Raw genomic sequence first — 25,523 nt, forward strand, 5'->3', positions numbered from 1 at the left:
AATAACAAGATATTACATCACTCATTTTGCGATTTAAGAGCATCACTGATTTAAAATTCAGAAGCAAAAATGGTTTCCATTCATTTCTGTGAATCAGTTCTGTTTAAACTGTTAATTTCAATTAATCGATTTAAAACTCATTCTGAAATGGTCAAGGAGGTGTGTATGTGTGTATATATATATATATATATATATATATATATATATATATATATATATATATATATATATATATATATTATTGTGAAAAAGCTGAAAAATAGATTTTAGTCTAATAGACTCTAGTCTGTATGATAGCACATTATTGGATTGGTGAATTTATGCTTTCATTGTTGAATGATCCCTCCTATTTTACAAAGCAACAGTCAAAGAAAACATAGCAGTTACATTATTTATCTCCATAAAGCATCAGGAGCTGCTCTTTTCTTTCTAATGCTTATAAACTAGTCAACAGTGCCAAATGATGAGAGGGGCAACATTTTGAAGATGCTGCCCGCTGTGATGTGCCCTGTCTGGCAGGCGGGACGCCAAGAGTCCAGCTGCGAGACACCTGTCTGGAAGCTTGTGTCCTACCTTCATATCTAAGATGGGCAGCATGCCACCTGGGCATCTTCAGTTGGCAGAAGATGGCAAGGATGAATGAGCACCAAGCAGAGAGAGAGGAGGGGAAGATGGCCGATGACAGGCGTAAAATGTACAGCGTCTATTCAGAGTGATTTCAGCTCTGTGCTGGGGGAAGGAAAGGTTGTGTCCCTGTGCTGTCAGTGTCAGCATGAGCCAGACTATAATCTCCTTGTCTAGCATTTGGCTGCATCTGCGACGGAACATTACACGCTGGCTTGAAACATATCATCAACTCTCAGCAGTGGCTTTACACAATGGGGTTTTGGAAGACTATTAGAGCTCAAGTGGATAGTTCAGTGAAAAGCTAATTCTACAGTCATTTGCTCACCCTCATGTTGTTCCTAACCCCTATGACTTCCTTCCATGTAGCAGAAAAGGAGATGTTTAGCAGAATGTTAGGGGCTGACTATCTCAGTGACCATTTACCTTCATTGTATGGGGAAGACCAGCATCCACATTCTCAGAATTTCTCCTTTTGAATATTTTTTTTTGGGTGGGGTTGTGAACTTTCCCTTTAAGAATCAAAATAAAATGAAGGCAAAATTGCAATCTTTTTGCACAATGCATTGCATCAGGCCAAAGGTATGCTGTGTATGTCTCATGAGAAATTCTTCAAAGGCCAGAATGGCAAGATCTTCAGATGAACACTGTACTGCAAGCAGTCATAGTGCAGCAGAAAATTGTCTCTCTGCTGTAATTAACCATGGTCTGTGATTAGCCCAGCAGGGTATTCCCTTGCAGACATGAATATCATTCTAACAGGTCTTTTTAAGAACAAAATCAGTAGTTATACTGTAAATACTCAAGACCAGTGTCTGAAATTAACACCTGCCAAGCGTCAAATGCGGGTACATTTTCTGTTTGGCTGTTGAATTTCACACCACACTCCGGCGGGTGGTTTTGGCTTTCTATCAGTTTATGTCAGCTTGTAAATTAAATTTAAACACATTCTAGTTTTGTCCTCAAGGAGGCTCTACTGTAGGCCTTACAGTACAGTCAGTAAACACCTGTATTACATGGAACGACTCTTATTAACTCATCCCGCTGCTCATCAATAGAAACAAACTCTGCGTGTCCACTGGCAAGTGGCGAGCGAAGGTGGATTCAGTGCTTTTAATCCAGACTTCAAATGATGATTGCATGCATTCTTTGAGGCAATTCTGTAGCTGGGTAAGCAAACGTTTAATAAATCAACACTGTTTATAAACTTTGGGCATTTGAAAATTAAGTTGGCATTTTTCCAACTGTAATCGCATATTTAAGATGACATCATTGCTCGTATACTGAAAGCAATAGTAGAAAATACACACTAGCTGAAGCGGTAGTTCTCTGTCATGGTGAGTGGGGCTGAGCGGATTTCTTCCACAGCAGTTGGCATGTACCGTTAGCAATATATCTCGATGCAAGATGAAAGCCATGTTCAGGAGTGTTCATGCCATCAGGATAAAGGGAAGACCACTCTTGGATTTACAGTGGATGTGTAAGTTTTAATTAACCACACATACAAATTATCTGGTAATGACTGCATTATAATACAAACCGAATGATTTTCATGGTGTTCAGTTTCATTAATGGTTCTTAAACATGCATTATTCCAGTGATGTGGACAGAAAAACAGACTAAAATCCTCAGACAGTGCTTCCTGTATTACTATTAAAAATCACAGCAACACTGCTACTGAATCTACAGCACGAGACGAGACATAAAGCACTACCAGTAGACCGATTCCCAAAGAAATGACTCTTTTGAGCCAATTCTTCTGAATCCACAGAGCGAGATATAACAAGCGACAGTGTAATCTGACTCACAAACAAATGACTCTTTTGAGCAGGTTTTTTTTAGTGAATCAACAACTGTTGTCCGATTCCCAAACACACAACTCTATGAGCCGGCTCTTTTTAGTGAATCAAAAAGCCTTATGAATCTGTTGGAGCTGACTGAATTAACTGACTCACTCCAAGTAAACCAAGAATTGTTACTGTGTTGTGTGTACTTTAGGCTCATGAGTGTTACTTACTGGTCGTTCATATGACAACATATACTTTAAAATACAAATTTAGTTTTGTTGTAATAAGTGAATAATCTGAAAAATTATTCTAAATGAACTATCTGGCAATTACATATTTCAAATCAAATCAAATCACTTTATTGTCACTCAACCATATACACAAGTGCAACAGTGAGTGAAAGTCTTGGGTGCAGTTCCGAGCAACTTAGCAGTCATGCAGTCTTATTAGCGAATAAGTCTCACTGAAATACCATGCGCAAAAGTAACTAATAAAACAATACAATTCTTTAAACATGCATACAGTACTATTTATTTGTCTAATATGTCTGTAAAATCCACTTGTAAAATGCAATAAAAAAAAATAAAAAAAAATGGCGGGTAAGAAATCTGACTGGCTGGTAAATTTTTCATCTACCAGCCACCTTGGATGGTGGGCTAAAAAGTTAATTTCGGACCCTGCTCAAGATGTAAGAAAACCACGAACATGAATGTATTTCCATTTTTATTTCCATTTTGAAGAAAAAACATAATTAAATTAGCGAGCCCCTTGTTGTTCTATAAAACAACCAAGTGGCTGATTCACTAAACAATTGCGCAACTTTTGCACATGGTATTTCAGTGAGACTTATTCACTAACCGCCTGCAACCTATTTTAGCAGGCGCAGTCAGCACTGAAATTGCGCTGCACCTTGAGTATTTCAATTAAGTCAGTGTCATTCCTTTCCATCCAAACTCGCCTCCTTTCTATGTAAATTAGGCTAATTGTATATTGCGCTTTATTCACAAAAATTGCCTGGCGCAATTTATATTGTGCATTTACCGCCAGATGAAAGTAGGCAATAAAATGAATCTTATTTAAGATAATTTTGTGAACCTTTTCAACTGATCAAATCAGCAATAGGTTAATTTATCAAATAATAATCAAAAGATGGAGAAAAGTGTTATAACCTCGCATATATCCAGATGCATGGTGTCGTCAAGCACACATTCTGTATGTTTAAGAGATGATCCAGGTGTCTGGATCACAATGAGGCTGTACAGTCCTGGCAGGGTGTGTCAAACACGGTGGTCTGTGGCATCCTCCACTATATAGCACTCGTAATTGGACTGCAAGATCAAAATTGTGCATGCAGATTGCGTTCAGCAGCGATTTTGTAGGCATAATTGCATTAGTGAATCGGGCGCTAAACCAGTGCAGAGAGCACGTGCAAAAAAAAACGCCGCTTTTACCCAAGTACCCCTCGCTGCAGACTGTAGCACGATGACGTAGTGGATTTAATGGATTTTAGTGACGTCGTGGATGTTTTAATGCACATGTGTATTCACATTTAAATGTTTTGAGTCATTACTGTAGTGTACTTAACGGTCATTATATATATATATTTCATATAACACACACACACACACACACACACACAGATGGGGCCTATATATATTTATATTAGGGTTGCACAATTAATAAAATAAAATCTAAATCGCGGTATGACGCTGTGCGATTATTTAACCGCAAAGGGCTATAATTTAATTAAATTAACAAATAGCATGATCCCGCTGCTCGCTTCAAAGTGTATGCACGCTGCTCTGTCCTGTATTGTGTAAAAGCATTAACACAGTGTTTTCTGAGCGGTTCTGTGCTCCACAACTCCATCTAGTTCTCACAGTAACAGATGTGCTCCCAGTTCGGTTCTGTTTGCTTACGTGCGCTGAGCTCAAGATTCACTTTAATCTCACTTCTGTGTACTTTCAACCATGCTACATGTTAATATACGAATACAAACAATACACCCCATGGCACTGGTATTTATGTATATAAAATGAGAAGTACTTTACAGTGAGTAGTATGAGTATATTGCTTAATTTATATCGGTTTTTTTATGTTGGTGAAGAGGAAAAACTAGGTCAATTAATTAACGAAATCCAAGGTTATGACCATTTTTAAAAGCTAAGCTGTACTAAACTAATGTGTCATTGTAATACTTTAATACTAAGTAATATACTACTCAGTGTAATGCATAAAACCCAAAACATCCACTACGTCACCCAAATTCACTACGCAGAGGATTAAATCCACTACGTCCTCACGCTACAGTGAGGACCCTCTCCTTTTACCGGCCGCAATTCATTCTTAGTGAATCTGCCACTGAATCTTTAGAGCAAAAATACAAAATTCATGAAGTGTTTTAAACATGAAGGACAAGTCCATGATCTAGAAACATGGCAGATGAATGAGATGGGAATAAGGTGATGGGATTGAAGGGGAATGTAGTAGGTGGGCAGGACTTACCACCACTGAGCAGCTTCATTACTAACCACAGCTCATCCTTCACCACAAATGAGGTGTAGTATGACACAATGTTGGGATGGTGACACTGACTCATCGCCTGGATCTCTTTCTGTAGAGAGAGAGAGAGAGAAATGGTTTTGAGAAACACTCTTCATTGAGGGTTGTCTGATTTGATCAATATCCTTCCTAACTCACTCAGACAGCCCACAAATTGAGAGAACACTCATATGCTTCCTTTAAAAGATGCTTAAAGCAATATTCCAGGTTCAATACAAGTTAAGCTCAGTCGACAGCATTTGTGGCATAATGTTCACATCCCTCCTTTTCTTAAAAAAGCAAAAACTGAGGTTACAGTGAAGCACTTGGAGCTGATGTGGCCAATTTTTGGAGGGTTTACAGAATTTTTTTTTAAAGAAAATGAATTACAAGTCAAAATAAATTTTTGTAGTAATCAATATTATCTCACGAGTTTAACTTGATTTGAATCTGGGATATTCCTTTAAACATTTTAAATTGTGGAAACAGAGCTGTTTATCTGTGACGTCAATTTGTAGGCAAACCCGGAAGTGTAATTTGCCATTGGTTCCTCTGGATTTTCCTATGGGGTTTTATAATGGGATTTTTCAACTTTTGAGTAAAATAAGATCTGTGGTAAACATTTACAACATATTATTACACACTTTCATACTTCAATTTTGAAGCCGCCGTGTGATTTTTAAAAAAGTATGCAATTCAATACAGCTTTAAAATTCACGTTTGAGGTTTAAAAGTGTGTAATATATGTTGTAGAAAAAAACGTCCACATTTCGTGAATTAATGTTTACAACAGATGTTATTTTTCTCATAAATCCAAAACTCCCATTATTAAACCCCATTGGAAAATCCAGAGGGAACCCATGGCGAATTACACTTCCAGGTTTGTGGACCCGGTCTGAAAAGTAAAGAGAACCAGCAAAATTGCTTTGTAATGTCATTAGTAAGCCCCCACCATCGAAAGCCTCAGAGTAATGGATTCAGACACAATGCTAATCACCTCCAGCTGCAAGTGTTTCATTTACAACTGCCTTTTCGACTGAAAAAAAGAAATACAAATAAACCAATAAGACAGGAAAGGATGGGAAATAACTACTTGTTTATCCTTTTCCTGTTGCTGGAAAAATCAATCTTACAGCCCCATTTTCCTGATGGATATTGACAGCAACATTCACCTATTTATATGGACGTGCCTTGCTTATTTGGAGCTGGCTGTGAGGTAGTATGAGAAAGGTGTCATGGTGTTTACAGCATGGTTGGGTGGATGTTGTTTACTTTTACAGTTTGTGCATGTCTGCGGTCAATGGAAGATGTTTGAAGAGCTTCTTATATGTGCAGGCTAATAAAAACGACTATTCCACCTCAAGTACATACTGTAAATACCTGCATTGGACCGGTTTGCCGACTGTGCAATTGAGCCAAACTCGTTTAAACATTAATCCAGATCTGAAGTAGCACCATTTATGAGGTGCCTCAGTTTAGCTATGAGGCCTTGTAAAATCTAGTTCACATACTGTGCCATTATATTAGTGTGTTTGTATACACTGGAAAAGCCCTATATAGAATTACTTTTCTCTGTGACCAGCATATGTACTGATTCCTGCTTTTAATACTGTTATTTACTCCCTTAAGTGCAACTGCTGCTTTAAAAATGTGCTGCTAGCATGGAAAAACCAAACCAAACAAACCCACATAATTATTTTGCAGTTACCACTCAATAGTGTAGAAACTGTCAGAAATGGCATTCACCCAAGTATGAGATCAGCATGCCCCAACTCTATATTTAAGCCTGTTTTGCACTACTTCCAAATGATGAACTTTCCTCTGTAGTTTACTCAGTGTGACTGCATTGATCGGTGAGTTGACCAGTCATAATGGGAGCTAATCGGTGTACAATGTGCAGGAGACAAATAAATTGACTTTACAGCTCTCAACATCCGATGAACAAACAGATCCTAAAAGTGATCACCCCAGTAAAGTAGATTTCTGTACACAGATGCTATTAAAACTTTGTATTCCACAAAAATTTGTTTGGCATATTAAATGGGGATGTGCTAAACTACATATTTTCAAAATCAACTAGTTGGTGGGCTGTCTGAACGACTGGTCGACTAATCAGTCCGGGTTCAATACAAGTTAAGCTCAATAGACATAATTTGTAGCATAATGTTGATTACCAGAATAAATCATTTTGACTTGTCACTCAATTATTAAAAAAAAAAAAAGCAAAAATTGTGGTTACAGTAAAGCACTTACAATGGAAGTCAATAGGGCCAGTCCATAAACATCAAAATACACTCCTTTTCAAATGTATAGCCTCATGATGTTAACATTATATATGCTAATATGACTTCAGTGAAATAAAATGGCTTACAGTGTTTACAGCATTGCGTCATCATAGCAACGAAGTTGAAATATTGAATATAACTTTACCCTGATAAGGTTAGTCAGCGATTTAATCATGTATAACATGTATAAGGTTTTTGCCTTGTGGCTATACTTTAGAAACAATTTGTATTTTAACGTTTATGGACTGGACCCCATTCACTTCCATTGTTAGAGCCTAACAGTAACTGAGATTTTGGCTTTTTTTTTTATATATAAATGAAGGAGTCGAAACAATTTTTGTGGTATTTAAGATTACACAAATGCTGTCAGTTGAATAACTTGTATTGAACCCAGAATTTGCCTTTAAGAAAGCCCTGGGTAATTACTGTTGGTTTTGGGTTCACCTGACCTAAACACTGGCCGTTTAATTAACAAATGGAGCGCAATTGAATGGAACCAAATACAAGGCTCTCTAGAAGTGGACTACTTTTTTACTTGACACAAAATCTTAAAAATGTAATGCTCGTAACGGGATGCTCAAAGAAACTGCCACAGGCTTTGTTTGAATATGAATGGGTGTAGTGGTGGTGCTTTAAAATGGGAAGAATTTAAAAGACGCTTTTAAAGACTTTTCAGAGAGGGTTTTACCATGCAAACTGTTAATTAATATGCTGCTTAAATATAAATTAAAAATGAATATCTTTAAGAAAACATCTAGATAAATTACCAGTAGCTTATCTCACTAATGGTCTAGTTGGATTTTGGTTGACTAGTCGAACATTATGATCCATCCCTAATATAAAGCATCAGCTGTATTGTAATCCAATTCACATGGTTAATACATTTACCAACTAGAACTGCAGCCATTTTGTGTTTATGTACATAAAAGTATAAAAAGTACATACTGATTTGACTAGTGTCCCCCTGTATTTACAAGAAAAGCAAAGGCAGGAAAACAAACAAACAGAAAACCAGCCATTTATAGATTTGGAAAAACAATTTCTTGGTCATAATTGAACCTTTCCAGGCTAAGTACTCAAATGTACCCTATGAACATGAACCATGTTTTCCACTGACCTAAAAAATAAACTTACAAGTGCAATCATGTATGTCGTTCAACACCATAGATAAAACAAAGCTTTTCCAACAGTGTAAGGACACCAACACCCTATTGGGTACGTCCCGCCCCTCTGTCCCAAAGCTGGAATTAGTAAAACAATTCAGTCTGCTCCAGTCAGCCTGTTCTGGCTGGCTCCACAAAGGCTGTGCCCTGTTCCACGAAGGACATCAGAGGTACAAAAACAATAACGCACACGACCAAGCTTTGGGCGGGCTTTAGACGTTCACTGGCTAGTGTTCTATGTGCGTTCTCACAGTGGTGGAGGCTGAGGGTCATCTCAGCTTGGCTGGTCGACGTCTACCCGACAGAGGGAAAACAATGGGCTATGTGTGGAGGGTGACATCAAGAGACCGTTTGCCACCCGATTCGTGTACTTCCAGAGGACAATAGGCAAGGCAAAGCACTAAGACTCTTTGTTGGCTGTTATGTCACTGTATGTCTTTCTGTTGCTCTGCCTAATGGAAAAACACTTTCATTCGTCCTCACTCAAGCAAAAACTCAATATATGATGTTCTTTAGGAATAGAGCTTTTTTGCCCCAGTACAAATTGCCATTTTGGATTTATGTTCACCAAAGCCAGTGTCAGTTCGGTTAATCAGTCAAATTCTTATGGATTGAAACTCTCTACTGACAAGAGCAGTTGCAAGAAAAAGCATATGAATTTCTGCATAAACTGGTCATAAAATTTTATCTGATCTTCAACTAAGTCACAACAATACACAAAAACAATAGACAAATTGAACACACCCTGTGAACATTCCCAGTGCAGGGTGGATTGGTTGACCCTCCTTTGGCAGTAATAATCTTCACTAAACAGATCCTGTATTTGCGGATCAGACCTGCACAATGTTTCACATACTTTTTCCTGCAACTGTACCTCAAATCCAGAGGTGGGTAGCATTGCACTACATTTACTCCGTTACATTTACTTGAGTAACTTTTTGGAAAAAAATTACTTTTAGAGTAGGTTTAAAAGTGGATACTTTTTACTCTCACAAGTAAATTTCTAATGGAGATGCACCGATCGACCGGCCAGGGACCGGAATCAGCCGATTTTCCACATGCTCGGCCCAGACCGGTGACCGGCCGGTTAGTCTCACGTCTTTCCGATTCCGAGCCGGTCCGTTTTGTTGCCAGCGGCGCAGGCAATAACGTCACAGCCACGCTCACGCTCATAGCCGCATGTAAACATGTCGTTGCCGTGGAAGTTATTCACTGTGAGTGAAGAAGACACAAAGTTCGCAATTTGTAATAATTGTAAGGCTAAAGTAAACCGTGGGGGAACCACCACGAAAACATTCAGAACAACAAACCTAATTAGACACTTAAAACACCATCACCCATCTGAACATACCCAGTTTGAAAAAGCTAAAAAAGGAAAAGCGGCTAAAGCTAGCCAGAGCTCAGAGCCAGCCACAAGTCAGCAGCCTCTCCTATCTTTCCTTGGTATGAGCAGCGAAAAGACCAAAGCAATTACGAGGAAAATTATGGAATTCATGGCCCTGGATGACCAGCCGTTCTCCATAGTGGAGGACAGAGGCTTCAGAAATCTGATACATTTCCTCAGCCCAAAATACACAATACCGAGTAGGTGGTACTTTTCCGACGTCGCGTTGCCCGAGTTGTTTAATCTCGTGTCATGTCACACAGCTTGTTACAAGCCGATCCCGAAGCAGCAATCAGTTTTACAACTGATATTTGGACATCTAACGTAAGCTTATTGTCAAAGTTGAGCCCGACTGCTCACTGGGTGGAAAATATTTCCAGCGACAACAACTACTGCACTGTCAAGAAATGACGGGGTCCCATACTGCTGCCAACCTAGCAGCAACATTTGACATGATGTTGCAGCGGTGGGGTTTGGACAAGAACAGGGTTCATGTCATGCTTTGAGACAATGCAAGAAATATAAACAAAGCACTTGACGAAGGCAACATGGCAAGTTTGCCCTGCATGGCACATACATTACAGTTGGTTGTGAATGAGGGTCTGCTGTCCCAGCAAAGCATCACTGATGTGGTGGCAATTGCCAGGAAGATTGTCGGATATTTTAAACGCTCAACCCTCGCCTATTCGCGACTTCATGACATTCAGGCACAGTTGGGTCAGCCCAGTAAAAAGCAAGATGTTCTGACCAGTTGGAACAGCACATACTATATGCTGCAATCGCTGGTGGAGCAGAGACGTGCTTTGGGAGCATACGCTGCGGAACACGAGCTGCAAGCCACACTCAACACTCAAAAATGTCACAATTTCTGCCAGGGTATGCAAACTTTTGAGCACAACTGTATATATATATTATGACATAATATTAATAAGAAATACTGTATATAAGATTCTGCAATATTTTTGTGACATTGCAAATTTGTGATGCTAACTCCAGATTTCCTTGCTTTTATTGGAGCAATAATATTGATTTTACTGTAAGACGTTCCTTGGAATATTCTCAAATAATTCTGGGATAACATGGATCATCAGGTTTTCACAAAATTGTGCAGTCCATGCCAGCTCGAGGGGGCATACCAATTACAAAGAAATTCTAAAATTCATGCAAATGTCACTCAAATTGTTATACATATTATTTGTGATGAAAAAAATAAATTCAAAAATGCGAAACAGAATTTATTTTACAAGTGGTCACAGAATTTTTGTATCCCACTGCATGTATAGCCTATTTCTAGACAGCTAAGCAATATAGTAGATATGCAGTACTGTACATTCAATCACTGTCATCTGATGGAGAATTGGCAGACACTGGTGTCATGTGACTTCAGAACGCCTTGGGGAGATCTCGTAATGTTTCCGTAGGGTAAACGCTGCTGTGAAAGCCAGTGTAGCCACTATAGATTCAGCTTGACGTCAATAGCAGCAACAGGATCTCAGCTCAGTCAGAAGAAAATTGTTCCTCATCCCACAACAAAATCACAAATCTTCTAAGTTGTGACTTGTTTGGACAGTCCTGTTCTTCTCACAACTTTTTGATCTGTTCTGGCATGTCAGGATTAACAAGAGCATGCTATACTCCAGTAAATTGGCCAGATCATTAGTGAAATTGATCCAAACCTCTCGGAAGAACTTTCTTCCGAACAATGCCCTTCATGCAGAATGCATGCAATAGCAAACAGCCCCTCCTCCTCATTACAGGAGCAATCTGGCTTAAATTTAATGCCTCCTCTGTGTTTAAGAGAGCGCTCAGCGGGTCATAAAGGCAAAGAAAGCATGAGAGGAAACCTGAACTGAAAACTTTCCATGTGACCCCAAACTCTCCAAGAATTTCTCTCTAACTTTCACCTGAGTCATTCCCAAGGGTTTACTTCAGCTCAATTGTATGAAAGTCTCCATTTACTGATGGATGAACAGACTTTTTTCCTGTTTGCTCAAATCAGAGTAAGAACAGGGTGATAAGAAAAATCATTATATTGCAATGTTGTTGAAATTTTTGGCCAATAATAATTTTTAATCAATTGTATTCGGTATAATTTTTATATAAATTTCAATATAAAATTTATGAAATGTTGACTTCTGAAAAAATAATGAAAATTCCTATTTGATTTAAAACAATGTCCAAATTATTAGTAGATCTCTCCAACATTCAAAGAACTTTTTAAATTGAAAAGTCATGTACATAGAAACTTTATCAATTAATAAACAATAATAAAAAAAATTTGTATTCAATAAAAAAATGGGGCATTTCTGTTTTAAGACCAGATAAGCAATTGCTTTGATTCTAAAGCAAATCCCTCCATCACGCAATTGTTTTGAGCAACCTAGTCATATCGAATGAACATTACTATAACAAAATTTTTGCAAACTGACTTTTATGTGCAGAATTCTACATTTAATCGCAGTTTCCTTGTGAAATTAACACTAGAGGTGCTACAACAACTGTGTGTAATATTCACTTTCACAATAAATCACAATAACAATGGCTGATTGTGACTTTATTAGCTATTACTTACACACTGCTATGTTATGATATTGAAACACTTTTATAACGCATCATTTGAAAAACTATATATTTTAATGCTTGTTTTACAGACTCACCTATATTTACACACTTGCATTTAGCTTCCGCTGTAGCTCACCTCATAGAGTGTTGGATTTTGGACTCGGAAGTACTCTTCTGATAACGTTAGGAATTTCATCAATATCATGTGGTCAGTGACGAATGATCAGACTCCGGTCACTGCCATCTCACTTGATGCCGAAAAGGTGTTTGATATGGTACAATGAGATTATCTTTTTAAGACTTTGGAAATGTACGGGTTTGGGAATACTTTTATTGGGTGGATTAAGTTACTTTATAGACACCCGGTAGCGGTGGTTCAAACGAATGGATTAACTTTAGATTATTTTACTCTGGATAGGGGCACCAGGCAGGGTTGCACTCTTTCCCCCTTATTGTTCTGTCTTGCCCTGGAACCATTAGCAGCCACAATAAGAAAGGAGGATGATTTTCCAGGGGTGGTGGCGGGTAGAGTGGCGCATAAGCTTTTACTTTACGAAGACGATATTTTATTATTTGTCTCCGACCCTACTAGATCTATGCCTTGCCTCCACATAATTATTAATTTATTTTCTAAGTTCTCAGGATACAGAGTGAATTGGTCTAAATCCGAAGCTTTGGCTCTGACAGCGTACTGCCCAGTAACGGCTTTTCAGCCGGGCGCCTTCCAGTGACCCAAACAGGGCATTAAGTATTTGGGTATTTTATTCCCAGCAAATTTGTGTGATTTAGTTAGAGTTAATTTTGACCCTTTAATAAAAAGGTTTGAGCGATGTGGGCAGGTGGGCTTCATTACATTTATCTATGATTGGGAAGGTTAATGTTATTAAAATGAATTGTATTCCAAAATTCAACTACCTGCTGCAGTCTCTCCCTGTAGATGTCCCCCTCTCTTATTTCAAGCAATTTGATAGCATAGCGAAGTCCTTCATTTGGAATGGTAATCATCCCAGATTATAGGCCGATTGACAAAGGTGGGCTAGGCCTACCCAAGATTTTGTTTTATTATTATGCATTCGGTCTCAGACATTTGGCTCACTGGTCGCTCCCACCTGAGAGAGCCCCTCCCTGGTTTTGTATTGAACAGGAAATTATTTCGCCATTGAAAGACCTTTCTATTAAACTAACCGGAGAAGTTATAACCCGTTATCTCGTATTTGCACTAGGTATGGACAAAAGTGTCCAGAGTGTTTAATTCAGACATTTATTTAAATGTTGCCTTGAGCATATGGCTGAATCCAAAATTATGTATTAATAAGTCCCCTGTCTGCTGGTAAGAGTGGATTGTGAAAGAGGTTAATAAGCTCTGTGACCTATATGAGAGTGGAGTGTTGAGATCCTTTGAAAATATGGTTAAACATTTTGAGATTCCCAGGTCTCAATTCTTTAGGTATTTACAGCTGCACCACCTGCTCTGTACTATTTTTGGAAGCAGCATTCACCCCCCTAAAGTGGCAGATACTATGGGAGTGGTGATTACTGCTTTTGGAAAAGGTCATGAGGCATCAGTGTGTTACTCCCTGCTAATTCAGAGTCTGGGGGACGGAGCTTCAACGTCTCTCAAGAGATTATGGGAGAACGATTTATACTTGGTATTGGAGGAGGGAGTGTGGGCTAGGATTCTAAAAAATGTCAAGTCTGCATCTAGAGATGCAAGGGTGCACCTTAAGCAATTTAAGATCAATTCTATTGGACCCCCTCTAGATTGTATAGGCTTGGTCTTAAAGACATAACCACCTGCTGGCGATGCCAATCAGAAGATGAGGACACAACCCATGTTTTTGGTGGTGTAAGATCCAAGAATTCTGGTTGAGGGTTCAGAGTTTTATGTGTGGGAATGTTCGGGGGGAGGGGTTTAATTTATATCATTTGATTCCGTATTTTCTATTATGTTTATTTAATTTGTGAATGGAATCAATACAAATTGTTAATAATAAAAATGTAAAAAAAATCTAAAAAAATCCTTTAAAAAAATAAATAAAATGCATTCACCTGAGCAGCAGCATATACGATATTTAGACTTGCTTTAAGAGAATATATATCTTGAATATAAGTATATTTTGTCTTTGCTTCACTCGTATAACCAAGTATAACAAAGTGAAAAAATACACTTATATACAAAATACACTTCAAGTCTAAATATATTGTGTTGTTTCTCAGGTAAATGTATCTTGTTTTAAGGATTTTTAGACAATTTTAAATGGAAAACAAGACAAAAACACTTGATAATAGGATTTTTTTTGCAGTGAATTTCTTTACTGAATTAAACTTAATAAAAATACAACCTTTTAAGTCAGGGCACAAGTTGAATAATCGGTTAAGAGCTAATGATTAATCGTTGCAAAAAAAAAAAAAAAAAACAGCTGAATAGTCTAATATTCGTTCTAATAATTATTAGATTAATCAATTATCAAATTAATCGTTAGTTGCAGCCGTACTTCTAACTCTACTGTAAAACACCTGGATGTTTGAAGAACTGAGTTCTTCCTGGTAGTCTCTTGTAGAGAGGCTTGGAAATCAGGAATATGAGCTTTCCCAACCAAATCGGCTCCCCACAGTCACGAGGTAACAAAAGTATGACCTTTTGAGCTAAAGTTAATATGCTGGATAGTGGAATGGATTTATGTGGAAAGGACTCATGTATGGAAACTATAACTTGGGCTGTAACTTGACATGCAAAATACAAGAAAGAGGCCTACTCTGAAACTTTCCATGTAAACAGCAAATGGTGTTGTGGAACTGGAAGAGAGACAAATTTTTCACGTTTGTAATGCACTTTAATGACAGGGATTAAACCTTGTATTAGCTGGTGCATAGAAGTGCAAGGGGAAATTCTGACTAAGAAATAAAAACTGTGGCATGAAACTAGAAACCAACAGAGGGAATCCCTTTGGTCAACTTAATGATAATGTCCTGGCGCATCTGGAAACAGTAATTGCAAGTTACCATGTTTTAGACCAGTTGCCTAAACTGCCGTTAATGGTGGGGGGGATCTTAGTTTAGTGCTAAAATGCCTCTACAAATGAGAAATTGATTACGAAGCTATTGCCCAAAAACAAATAAAAAATGCAGAGAAGTGAGTGTTCATACATTAAAATGAGCCAATCCACCCAGTTTTTGTTGCCTGAGAGAGGTTCAGTGGTAATATTGCTATTATCTTTAATGCAATGAACCAAACAAGTAATCAGTAATAGTAATTTCAATACCAGGAGTTCATCCATGCTGGTCTGGCATTTTTCCAGATTGATTCGTTTGATGGCAACCTTCTCCTTCCTGGGCACACAGTAGGCGGCCTGGACCACAGCTGTAGCTCCACTCCCTGCAACACAGACAGAACTCTTGTTAACCTCAACACATCAGGAGCTGCACAAGACATAAATCCAGGACAGTGTGAAGAACAAAAAGAAACTGCAACTCTGCTCAAGAAGACTGATGACTGAAATTATTCCAGTTATGTCTACAGCATGTCTCCATAGTAGATTGAACTCTTTAATTTTAAAAGAGCAAGAAAAATGTTTTCCATAACCTTTAAGGTTACTACATACCAAACAGCAGAGTAATAACTGTAAGCAATCTATCAAAATGTACCTCTTATTGTATATTTTGAATTAAAAAGCTATTAAGTTCAGAAGCAGGTTTCTTCCCCAAATCTGAGGCCTTGTTAGTGATCTGAAAGTTTTCACCACATCCACTGGTTTGACTAACAAAATGCTTGCTTGGTGCCCAACAAAGCAGCAAAGAATAAAGAAATGGTTTACACTTGGTAGGTATTGACCGCATCCTAAGGGCTCAGCAGTTTGTTTCTCTTAGACACTGTTACACTTTGCCTGCTTACTACTTTTCAGACAGCACAGGAGAACAGAGAACAATACGCTGGTGATGAACCCAACACTGCAGTACTTATGCTTGTGTCTCCACTGGACTACGCATGTAAGTTAAAGGCAAAGTCGAATCTGAGCTAGGAATGGTTGACGGTGATTGTCAAGTCATCGAATAATCAACTTGGTGAGATTGATTAGTGAGGATGCTTATATATATATATATACATACATACACACACACAGGGTTGGGGAGTAACAGAATACTTGTAACGGGATTACGTATATAAAATACAAAATATAAGTATCTGTATTCCACTACAGTTACAATTTAAATCAGTGGTAATTAGAATACAGTTACATTCAAAAAGTATTTTGATTACTGAACAGATTACTTTGCATTTTATTGTCATTTGTTTCATTTAATATTTAGTCCTTTCATATGGAAAGATTTATCCATATAAATGATGCGATCCAAAATGCATTTGAACGGCGGTGAAACACTTTCTTATGATGTGTTACATTCATACGAGCAGACAGAGAAGTAAGTTTGAAGTAAGTTTGGAGCAGAAGAAATAGAAATAATCCTTGTGTAAATTGTCAGCTTTACACTAAGCTAAAATGCTATTTCTAGCCATTTTACATGCAAGTTACCAGGCACGATCATATTTTTTTAATCAAGAAAATTCACATTGGATCATAATTTCTTTTTTCTAGAAAGACCTTTGATATTAGGGCAAAAATCGTATTCTTGATAATAATTTTTGTATTGTTTTCCTGTAAAAATATCTAAAAATCCTTAAAACAAGACCAATTTGATTTATCTTGTTTTAGAAACAACACTGCATAAGATATTTAGGTTTTTCAGAGAATGTATGTTTAACATGTGTATTTTGTCTTACTGTACTGACAGAGTTTTTATAGTCAAAACAAGTGAGAAAATCTACCAGTGCTGAAGAAGTAATCCAAAGTATTTAGAATACGTTACTGACCTTGAGTAATCTAATGGAATACATTACAAATTACATTTTACAGCATGTATTCTGTAATCTGTAGTGGAATACATTTCAAAAGTAACCCTCCCAACCCTGTATATGTATATAGAGATATATAGTCTCTCTCAGAGAGAGAGAGAGAGAGAGAGAGAGAGAGAGAGAGAGAGAGTGTATAGGCCTACTGTAAATATAAGGGCTGCAGGGTTAATCAAAATAAAATCAAAATCACGATATGATCTTGTGTGATCATTACACCTATATATATATATTATTTTTAGCAGTTTTATTTTAAAGTAATTAGCATGCTGCTGACAGCATGCAGTTAAACAGCTTGGACGGTAAAACCCTCTCAGAAAAGTTGACTTTAAATTTAGCACCACTGCCACAGACATACACACTGAGACGGAAGTCTTCATTACCCTCCATGTTGCAATTTTTACTCCTATTTAAATGTCCCCTTAGAAATTGGTCCGGTCTTGCTCTGAAAGAATGAACACGATCTGAAGTGAGCCCGAAGTGAACCTGAAACCAGCCTAATTATACAGTGCTTCCTTAAGACTGATTAATCGACTAGACGTTCACGCAACTGACCATCTAGCTGATTTCGAATATACACTACCTGTCAAAAGTTTTGAAACACTCCCTCTTTATTACCATTTTTTTTCTTCACATTTTATAATAATAGTAAAGTCATCAAAACTATGGAATAACATAAATGGAACTATGGGAATTATGTTGTGACTAAACAAAATCCAAAATAAATCAAAACTGTGTTATATTTTAGCATCTTCAAAGTAGTCACCCTTTGCCTAGAATTTGCAGACATGTACTCTTGACATTTTCTCAACCAACTTCTTGAGGTATCACCCTGGGATGCTTTTTAAACAGTATTGAAGGAGTTCCCATCTATGTTGGGCACTTATTGGCTGCTTTTCTTTATTATTTGGTCCAAATCATCAATTTCAAAAACGTTTTTTTTTTTTTTTATTACATTTTAGTTTTATAATGAAATAAATTAATATGGTGGTACAATTATATTTTTGTCTACAAAACTAATTTCAAACATTTAAGCATACGGTAGTGTATGTCATTTTGCACATCCTTAGTCTGAGCAGTGCTCCGTTTACTGCCTGGGAAAGTTGACAAGTTAATGCTAAATCAAAACATTCCTGGACATCCATGCGAGAAGACCAATAAAGCCCAAGCAGACTACAAGTCAAAGGATTTGAGCGCTATACTTGGCTTTCAACTTTACTGCTAAGGTTAATCCCTAGAGTGGTTTAATGAGGTTCTGCTCATGGCACCACAGACTGGCACAGGAGAGCAAACAGAGAAGACACTTCTGGAGACAGTTATCTTATTGAGAACGCAAGGTCGTCCTGGTCCACACTTCCTGAATAATACAAGACAGACTCTACAGGGGCTTAGATCCTCGTAAATCAGCACGTACCTATGTTTCCACTGCAAGCTGAATATAAATTACATACTGTTGTGTTGTTTGAGGCAGAGAGAATTTTTTTAATCAACTAGCCGAGCTCCATATGGCCTAATAATAACAAAGTCCTCAGTGTTTAGCATTCTGTTATCTTCAGCAGGGCACCATGGATTAGGGAGCAATAAAAGGAAAAATCTGACAACAATTATAATTGTTTATTAAAAACTACAGTGCTGTACAGGCCTAAATGGATCTTGTCCAGGCAAACTTATCAGAAAATTAAACCACATGATGATACTAAACTGAATACGTAAACTATAGCTGGAAATGTTACTATTAAACAAATGTTCTGAGCAGTGTTGGGAAAATTATTCAAAATAATGAATCCACTACAAATTACTACTCTAAACACTGTAATCAGATTACTTTCTGCCTACTTCATGGGAAAAGTACAGCAATCACATTAAAATTTACTTAAGCTGTTTTTTTTAAAACAATTTTCACAGAATGTTTTTGTCCACTCCACGAATTCCAAATAATGTCTTTGTACATATAAACACAATTCTTGTTTTTGGAATATATGTAACCCAAGTAATGTATTTAAAAGTAATTTTCTTTGATTAAAAGTCAGTAACTCTAATCTTATTACAAGAAGTTAAAATGTAATGCAATACTCTTCTTACTGACTAAAAAGTAATTAAATGACAGTAAAAAAGTAACTAGAAACTACATAATGAGATTATACCCAACACTGGTTCAAAAATACAAACAAGTTCTAGCATCAGAATCAGCAGGTTGTCGATTACATGGTTGTTTATGGTAGTCTATGGGGCAAGGCATATCAAAAGGTTTACAAGCACAAATTTGAAGCTCAAATTTCATTGACAAAAGTACAAAAATATGTATGGAGTATTGAAGTTAATCTATATAAGCATTTTTGCAATGGAAGTCCTTTTTTTAAGCAGATGGTTATGCATTACAGACACAATTCTGGTGAGGGGATTTGTCTCTAACTGGGTTGAAAGTTTCAGGGTTTAGTGACTTTACATTTGATACAACTTTTCACAAGTTAGTAAGCATTTTAAACGTATAATGTTCAAGTCTTCTGGCTACACTTTCAAAACAGTGTTTATTTTAATGTTTACCCTAGTGCAATGCCTTGCCCTATAGACTTCCATGTAAGTGCATTACAGTAATTTCTGTTTGTTTTTACAAACTGGGGGACGAGTTGAAATCATTTTCTGTGGTAATCACAAGCCTGTAACATTTGCATGTAACAAAAGCATGTAACAGAGCCTAAGTTGTATTGAACCCAGAACATTCTTTTAATTTTAAACAACTGCACAAAAAATAGTTTATGAACAAGCAAGATTCAAGAAAACCCACTCTACTCAAGTGTGGCAAACTGATCTGTATGATGACCGAACAGGTTTCAACACAACTCAACCCTAATTTTAGTAGTACAATATGATCATCTTCTTCAGTGCTGACAGCTACAGTATCTCATTCATTACATCCTGGCCTGCACACAAAAACCTGCAGCAGTCACAGGATGTTGGCCCCCAGAGCCCAACATTGCCAAATGGGAGAAACGGGTCAGCCAATCAACATGTTTGTATCTTTGGTCAATCAGAGACAAGCGCTACATTTGTGATCCTATACTATAAACAATTTAGGTACTTTAACAGAGCCCTGCTCGCCAGAAGGAAAGAAGAGAGTTTCTTAAGCCAACAGCATGGGTTTTAGTGTAAATTCCCTCACAGAAACAAAGTATTGGTTGTGAGTGATGAATCAGTGAAGACAGTACTACAGCTGAGTGTGCACATGCCACTGTTGGCTAACGGGACAAAGAGTTCACAAGAAATCTCTTAAGGTGTAATGGGGCAACAAGAGTACATGTTCCAGTTGAAAAATGAATGGTGAAATCAAACAAAGGAAAGTGGGGCTCTTTTGTTATCCAACTTTCTTTATCCGATTTTATTTTTCATTGGCAAATAAAACAACAGTCAAACAATAACGTTTAAGAATCTAGGCTTATTGCAGTTACAAAAGAACCTGTTTATCAAATAAATTACTAATTATTGTAAGAACACTTAAGCCCCCCCCAGCCCCCTCCCGCCCATTCTCATTACCATAAAACATTAGAATGTTTTACTTTCTCATCCCATTATTTTCAAAGAGGATCCTCATTACAGTAACAGTCATTTTTCCATTTATATTTAATTTATTACAGTAAAAAAAAAGATGCTGTCGTACAATGTTTTTGTTTTTATTTATTTATTTTTTTAGTTTTTTTTTTTATTAGGCCTAAAATCTGTGAAAATTAAACAGGCAGAACCAAGGGAATCCTACTATGATGCATAAATACTTTAAAATGTAATTATATACAACTGTCACATTATGGTAATGAGAATATCATAACCATCTTTTTTGCACGTCAGTAATGAGAATTAAAGTTAAAATGTGCATTACTGTAAAAAAAAAAAAATCTATATGCAAAATATAATTTCTCATTTTTTCTTTTTATTTTGGAGTAAAATAGGACCAGGTCCAGGACAATTCCTTGACAGGTTAAGTGAGAATCGCTCTGATTTCTCTCCAACACTGTGACCTAAACCGGAGCAATGCGACACAAAATGCTGTGCAACAAGATACAATCACAGCCAATCAGAACATAATTGATGTTTAAAGTACAGCAACGTGGAGTGGGATTTTGGACCAATGCGATTTCACTGTGGGTGGGGCTACCCAGCATGTTGTGAAAGAAAGAGAAACCAAGTGACCAATAAAAACATGGTATAGATCGCTTGTTTTTTGCATCATGCCTGATTAGAACACTTTGTAAGAGTTGGGAACCGCCTGCTCTCAATAAAAACAAATACATCACACAGATGGAAGTGATACAAAAGTAGCCTAGCAACCCAAAAACAAATATAATTATGTCATGATATTTTATCATATAAACATTATAAAGTACTGATGACTACCTGTGTGAATATCAAAGACACCTTTCGGTCACTTATGAGCCTTTGTATAATGGGTGTGCTGTGTAGAACAAAGTGGTTGTTTATCTCAAGCAGTTTTTGTCCAAATCAAGAGGTCAAGCAAAGCACACAAACACCTGGATAACGCACTGCAAGTTTATCTATTCATTTAGATTCAGAAGATAAGCTTTTTTCCTCCACTCTATGTTCCATAGCAACATGATTTTATGGAGGCCTGTTTGCTGATTTCTGAATCGAATAATTCATTATTAGGTTACTAGGTTACAGAATTCGAAGAAAAAAAAAGTGAAATAAAGAACCAACAGCTGATGTTATTTGGTAGCATCCCAGATTGTGGGTTCTTCCCCACAGAACCAACGCATACACGCCTGGTTTTAATCAAGAGTTTGATTCATTAGGTTATACAAGCCAGTGTTTACAGAGATAAATACACAACCCGTGGTTCAACCAGCTGTGTCTGCAGGATGAAAAATGTTTAATCTATCTCACCCAAGGTTTAACGAAATTTGAATATTGATTTATTTCTTCCTCCTCCCTACTTCATAACCTTCATTAGAGAGGATGTCTGCTTCATAAGAGACTTTAAACAACAAATAATTAGGCTACTTTCCAGTATCATCCATTGACTAGCTATTCTGGTCATTTTGAATTCAAAGTCACTTGTCAATATGATTAATTTTGCAATACAGACATTTCTGTCTTGCAGCTCAAGGGACAATTATTCTTTTCAGCATGATTGAATGGCCTACACTGCATTCTCTTTTGCATTTACTTTCTTTTTCAGTAAAAATATGCTTAAACAAGATACATTTAATTGAGAGGCTAGATTGTGTTATATATAATAAGACTTGAATCAGTTCTTGAATTCAGTTAATTTGTCTTAGCCCATTGGCAAATTTTTGTTTCTTAATTTAAGTATAAACCTCACTTTATTTTGCTAGATTTAAGTTTAAAGGGATAGTTCACCCCCAAAATTCACTTTCATTGAATGGAAAAGAGGATGCAATGAAAGTGAACGTTGACTGAGGCTAACATTCGGCCTTCATAACATCTCCTTTTGTATTCCACAGAGAAAAAAAGACCATATGGATTTTGGAACAACACGATGACAATGCCAATGATGACAATTTTCATTTTTGGGTGAAAAAAAATCATTGTGTATGGAGGAGGACAACATTTGCTACTTCAGAAAATACATAATTTTGTAAAGTATGGACATTTTGGAATCAGATAAACCTAGAAATTGCTGCCAGTACTAAACCTCTAAATGTATGCAAATAAGAGGACAATGTGAGGAATTTGACTTCTTTGCAATGGATGACCCAATAGGCCTCCTCTAGACCAGGTCTGAAATAGCCCTCAGAGTGATGTTAATATGTTCCTTCATGCATAGCTCTGTTTGTGCTACCTTGATTCAGCTACCTTGAAAATGATGGCACACGGTGCGAAAACATTTTCTGGATTGTTTCTAAGGGTGCTTTCACACTTGCTTCAATTGCTTGGACTGAACCAGAGTGCGTTTCCTCCCCCTCCCCCTTCCACCGATGGTCTCTGTTCACATCATATTATTTGGGTCCAAACCACGGTTCAATTGTGTCATCAATGTGAGTACAAGCAGCAGCTTTGCTTCCTCAAACTATAATATTTTCCTGCATTAATGAGGCCCTCACGGATGTGCAAGTTACCCATGCCATAAGAACTGACGCACTACCATACCATGACATACACTGGCTTTTGGACATGACGCGGATAACAGCTTGGATGATCCTTTTCCTCTTTCCTCATTTTTCCACCTAGAGAACATGACAGCTGTTTTATTTTCCCAAAATCTCTTTGAAATGTGGACTTGTCCAACCACAAAACACAATTCCACTGTTCTACTTTCCATCTTAGATGAGACCGAGCCCAGAGAACTCAGCAACGCTTCAAGACAGTGTTGATATATGGCTTCTGCTTTGCATAGTAAAGCCTTAACTTGCATCTGTGGATGCAACGGCAAAAGGTGTTGACTGACAAAGGGTTACTGAAGTACACCGATCAGCCACAACATTAAAACCACCTGCCTAATATTGTGTAGGTCCCCCTCGTGCTGCCAAAACAGCGCCAACACGCCTCTGAGAATAGCATTCCAAGATGCTATTCTTCTCACCACAGTTGTACAGAGCAGTTATCGGAGTCTGGGGTTTTCAAACTTTTTAATCCCAAGGACCACCAAATATGATGATTCCATGCAGGGGACCCCCTTGCCTAAAATATAAAGGCAACTTTGTATTTTTATGTGTAAATACTTTTATATAAAAGGCATATTGCAATTCATATTACAATAAACGTACATCTGAAATGCTGTTTCAATAACAATTTTCTTTTATTATTTGGCAACTCACTATAGCCAAAATTAATTCTCACAATTAACAATATTCTGTAGCTTCTGTAGTTTTTTGTATTTCTGAAAAATTGGAAAATATTTACATTAACTGAACAGGGTACCTTTTTTCACAGTATTAAGGCACTGGAAGATGAAAAGTTAAACCTTAAGGGCAGCATTTGCATTACAAATCATACCAAAACAACACCACGTTCGCTGATTCAAGAAGTCCTAATGGGATGGATGAGCCTGGTGGCTTCTACACAGTTTGTCAATGTGTGGTTTCATTTTAGTGAGAGCCAGGCGCATGTCACTTTCGACCTCCAGACGGGTCCGGTGCTTGGACTGAAGTACTTTCAGTGCTGACAATCCAGCTTCACACAAGTAGGTTGTGGCAAAAGGCAGAAGACACTTTATTGCCTTCTCAGACAAAACAGTGTAGTCCTTTTTCACAGACATCCAAAACTCTGACAGAGGAAGGCAAGGGAACTTTGTTTTTATCCCTCCCTCATTTGTCAAATCAATCAGTTGCTCTTGGGCTGCTAGATCCAGATGAGTGCCAACCCCTGGTGCAAATGGGTTTCTAACAAATTCCAGGTGGGTGTTGTTCAAATCAGGGAAATACTGTTTAAAATAGCCCTGAAGATGTGACAGATGAGACTGGATTATTGACGTGATGTTGTCCGCAGTGGAGAAGATGCACTCCTGGTTATAGAGAAGAAACATTTCTGTAACTCCCTCTTTCAGTTTGCTTTCCCACATAGATAATTTTTCCGTGAATGCGTGGACCTTATCTTGTGCATTCAGTATGTGAACATTGTGCCTTTGCATGTTCTGATTGAGGACACTGAGATGCTGTAAAAAAAAATCTGCCATGTATGACAACTTCAGTATCCATGAGTCATCTTCAAAACAGTTGGCAAGCTCTGACTTTTCACCATCAGCACACACGCCAACACACCGAGACCAGTCTACTGAATTGACAGTCATGAATTGATCCATCATATTAAATAGGTCCTGCCCTGTGATTCTGCCTTCAAGGGGTCTACAAAAAAGAAGTTCTTCAATAAATTTGTCCTGACCGAGGAAATGAATAAAGACCATAAGCTGTGCTTGATTTGCAACATCAGTACTTTTATCCAACTGCAGCACAAAATATTCACTGGCTTGTACTTGTTCTAAAAGCTGCGAAGCAATATCATTGGCCATGTCACCTATGCGTCTGCTCACTGTATTGTCCAACAAAGGCACACAATCTACTTTTCATGCCACTTCCTCTCCAAATATCTCTCTGACAATGTCTTTAGTAGTTGGTAATAATAATGCTTCGCCAATTGTGTGCGGCTTCTTAGCATGTGCAATGCGGAGTAACTCCTCTCAGGGACCGATGCTTGCTGCCGAAAAAGTACTAGCCTGCCGGGCCAAACACAACTCCGGATGTTTGAAATAGTCAGTGGACTTTCCTGCCTCATTGGGATGTTTCTGCTGTAGATAGCGTTTGA

General features: G+C 37.6%; 1 protein-coding gene across 2 annotated transcripts in view; it reads right to left on the bottom strand.

Annotated features, from left to right (window-relative positions):
* Positions 1–25,523, bottom strand: part of oxsr1b (oxidative stress responsive kinase 1b) — a 90,228-nt gene that overhangs the window by 35,593 nt on the left and 29,112 nt on the right. For both annotated transcript variants that reach the window (XM_051687755.1, XM_051687754.1), the window contains exons 2-3: positions 15,610–15,722; positions 4,917–5,025 (exon numbers count right to left, since the gene is read on the bottom strand). In XM_051687755.1, coding sequence (XP_051543715.1) covers positions 4,917–5,025; positions 15,610–15,722 — 222 coding nt within the window. The remainder of the gene's footprint in view (positions 1–4,916; positions 5,026–15,609; positions 15,723–25,523) is intronic.

This window comes from Myxocyprinus asiaticus, chromosome 44, assembly GCF_019703515.2.
Source record: "Myxocyprinus asiaticus isolate MX2 ecotype Aquarium Trade chromosome 44, UBuf_Myxa_2, whole genome shotgun sequence".
NCBI lineage: Eukaryota > Metazoa > Chordata > Actinopteri > Cypriniformes > Catostomidae > Myxocyprinus > Myxocyprinus asiaticus.